This window comes from Echinops telfairi, unplaced genomic scaffold (genome assembly GCF_000313985.2).
Source record: "Echinops telfairi isolate 266 unplaced genomic scaffold, ASM31398v2 ScPeMD7_1;HRSCAF=3_0, whole genome shotgun sequence".
In the NCBI taxonomy this organism is placed as follows: domain Eukaryota; kingdom Metazoa; phylum Chordata; class Mammalia; order Afrosoricida; family Tenrecidae; genus Echinops; species Echinops telfairi.
Window position 1 is genome coordinate 2,242,535 of NW_022103896.1, and position 3,456 is coordinate 2,245,990.

Below are 3,456 nucleotides of genomic sequence, written 5' to 3' on the forward strand. Positions count from 1 at the left end.
AGGGAAATGGGATTGTGGTGGGGTGGTTGCTGTATGTGTTTGGAGGGGGGGTGGGTGATGTAGAGGCAGAGGCCACCAGGCTCAGCAGAGGGGAGCCAGATGAGGCTGGAAACTCAAGCGAAGACCACTGTAGCCAGTGCCCACTGGGATCAGGGTCAGGGCTCCAGGTGTGATGGGTTCAAGGATTACCATGTAGATGGGATGAGGGCACAGTGTGGGACCAGGATCAGGACTCAGAGTCACCCAGGCCAGGGCTCCGTTTGGGATCAGGGATCAGCATGTGGCCAAGGTCATGGCTCAGAGTGACCAGGCAAAGTCTCTGAGGGTGCCTAGATCAGGGCTCAGCTGTTTGAGGTCAGGGCTCAGACTCCCTGATATGAGGACCAGCATGTGTTTTTCTCAGCGTGTCCCCACTGCCTGCGGGACTCCACCCGCCCCGGCACAGCCAAGGCAGCCCTGGCCTGGGGAAACTGGCGCACTGGGGAAAGGGATTTGCTTCGCTCCCGGCCAGCTTGGTGCCCCTGTGGGCCTGTCCTCCAGCAGGGATGAGGGTGTGGCACAGTTTGTAACATCCTTCCCCTCCTGAGCCCCAACTCTAACTGGTCCCTCCCTGGCCCACTGGCCCCTCGCCCCTGGGCCCACCACACTTGCTCTCTCCCATGGGGCTAGAGGAGGATGGGTGGCCCCTGCTGAGTGTCACACAGGAGGGACTGGGATGCTAGAATGTCCGCCACAGGCCAGTGACTGGGATGGGCAGCAGGGGTCTTGGCACCCATGGGTCCTCCCAGCAGCCTCCGAGGGCAGATGTCCATGGTGGAGGACTTAACCAGGCCGCGTCCCCTCTGCTGTGCCCACTCTGTCCAGCTGGACAGGGGTCTCCAGCCCCTAAGAGGCAGGGCTCAGGGTCTCAGGGTCCCTGTGTGGGGCTGGTCCTGGCCACCAGGAAGGTCATGCTCAGGCAGGGACTTCCTGCTTCCCCAGATGGGGCTGGGGCACTGTGCCCCAAAGCTCACAGGCCACCCTCCTCCCGGCCTCTCCCCAAAGGCCTCTCCTTTCTCCTGAAAAAGCCAGAAATGTCCTTATTTGGAGGACCAGCCCCAGCCAGGGTGGGGGGTGGGGTCTCGTTAACCCTTCCTTTATAAATAGAGGGATAAATCGCAGCCCAGTTAAACACCCAGAGACAGGAACATAAACAGAGGGGCAGCCCCAGCCCACCCGTGGTCCCAGCCCACCCCTGTCCCTACAGCCAGCCCCATAGCCCTCAGCCCGCCTGTCTCCCCACCCTGTCCCTGACTCCCTTTCACCCCTAGCCCCCAATACACCTCTGTCCCCTCCAGACCACCCCTACATCCCCAGCCTGTCCTGTGGCCTCAGCTTACTCCTAGTCCCCAGCCAGCCAGCCCCTGGGACAGCCAGCCTCTCCCCCCACCCCTAGAATGGGGTGTTTATTTGACTCACACCCTGCCCCCCTGACTCCAACCCCAATGGATCCTCAGTGTAAGGAGAGTGTTTGGAGAAACTGCCTGGTGGGGCTGTCTCCCGCCTCCAACTGAGGAGGCCCAGACGGGCAGTCTTGAGGAAGGGGTCCGTGAAGGTGGACCTGCGCAGTGGGCTCGGGGCATCTCAGAGTGCCGCAGCCTACTTGGGGCACACAGGCCCTGTGCCAAGATTATCTCGGCTCATCCCCAAAGCAACCCCCCCAAGGCCCCAACTGGAGGGCTCAGGAAGGGAGGCACAGAGAGATTAAGCGGCTGTCTGAGGTTGCACAGCAAGCTAGTGAAGAAGCCAGATTTGGAGCAGGAGCCAAGGTGTGCCCTCCCCTGACCCCATGTGCTTGCCAAGCGGGTTCTCCTCCTGCTTCCGGCTCAGAATGTAGCATGTGTAGGAGGTGCGCTCCGGCAATCCTCGGGGCTGGTCTTCAGGCTACACGGACCCCTAGTGCCTGCCTGTGCCCCAAGCCCCGGGTCTGGTTGCGTGACCCACCTGGGCTCGGAGGCTGGAAGGTGGATGGGCCTGGGGCACCCGGGAGGCCTAGCAGTGCCTCCATAACTTGCTCCTTCCTTCCAGGCCCGGCGCCATCATGGGGGCCGCGACGCTGGCGGGAGCCTGGGCGGCCCCCAATGCCACAGCGGCAGGCCCAGCGGCGGGCGCCAACAGCAGCGGGCCAGCGCTGCCCCTCTTCCACCTATTCGCCCTGATGGACGAAGAGCTGCACGCGAGCTTCCCGGGCCTGTGGCTGGCGCTGATGGCCGCACACGGAGCCATCTTCCTGGCGGGGCTGGCGCTCAATGGGCTGGCGCTGTACGTCTTCTGCTGCCGCACGCCGGCCAGGACGCCGTCCATCACCTACACCATCAACCTGGTGGTCACCGACCTGCTGGTGGGCCTGTCCCTGCCCACCCGCTACGCGGTCTTCTACGGCGCCCGCGGCTGCCTGCGCTGCGCCTTCCCGCACGTCTTCGGCTACTTCCTCAACATGTACTGCTCCATCCTCTTCCTCACCTGCATCTGCGTGGACCGCTACCTGGCCATCGTGCCGCCCGATGGCTCCCGCCGCTGGCGCCAGCCGGCCTGTGCCCGGGCCGTGTGCGCCGCGGTGTGGCTGGCGGCGGGCGCCGTGACCCTGTCCGTGCTGGGCGTGGCGGCCGGCGGCGCGCCCTGCTGCCGCCTCTTCGCGCTGACCGTGCTGGAGTTCCTGCTGCCGCTGATGGTCATCAGCGCGTTCACGGGGCGCATCGTGTGCGCGCTCTCGCGCCCGGGCCTGCTGCGCCAGGGCCGCCAGCGCCGGCTGCGGGCCACGCAGCTCCTGCTGACCGTGCTGCTCATCTTCCTCGTCTGCTTCACGCCTTTCCACGCCCGCCAGCTGGCCGTGGCGCTGTGGCCAGACCTGCCGCGCCGCGCCAGCCTGGTGGCCTACCACGTGGCCGTGACCTTCAGTAGCCTCAACAGCTGCCTGGACCCCATCGTGTACTGTTTTGTCACCAGCGGCTTCCAGGCCACCGTCCGCGGCCTCTTCCGCCGGCGCGAGCCGGGCGCTGGGGCCACCGTTACCATGCCCAAGAGTGCCAGGGATTCGGCTGACCACATCCTGGCCGCCAGCCCGCGCACGCCCCCACTGGCCCTGGCTAGAGGGCCGGAGGCCTAGCCAGTTGGACTCCGAGGGGACCCAGGTCAGGACTGGGTGGGCCGTGGCCCAGAGAACTCCCTCTGGCCCTGGGTCAGGGACAGCCGGCCTCTGCTGTGCCTGCCTGGTCCATCAGGATGATACTGACCCCGACTGCGTGCAGAAAGATACCTGGGCGCGGTCGATGGGCCCTGCCTGCCCCTGGCGTCAGTGGGGCGGTAGGGGGTTGAGAGTACATTTAATTGCCCTCTCTGGGAGGGGTGTGTCCTCTGAACACTCTGAGACGGAAGCCGCTGCTTCTCACTGGGGCCGTTTTGCTCCCCGCCCCCCAG

General features: G+C 65.3%; 1 protein-coding gene across 1 annotated transcript; it reads left to right on the forward strand.

Moving 5' to 3' along the window:
* Window positions 1-2,080: 2,080 nt before the first annotated feature.
* GPR20 (G protein-coupled receptor 20) lies at window positions 2,081-3,145 on the forward strand. The gene has a single exon (XM_004697636.1). It carries the CDS (start codon window positions 2,081-2,083, stop codon window positions 3,143-3,145), a length of 1,065 nt encoding a protein of 354 aa, XP_004697693.1.
* Window positions 3,146-3,456: the final 311 nt, after the last annotated feature.

Coding starts and splice junctions, on each gene's coding strand:
- GPR20 (XM_004697636.1), top strand. CDS start 2,081: ATGGGGGCCGCGACGCTGGCGGGAGCCTGGGCGGCCCCCAATGCCACA.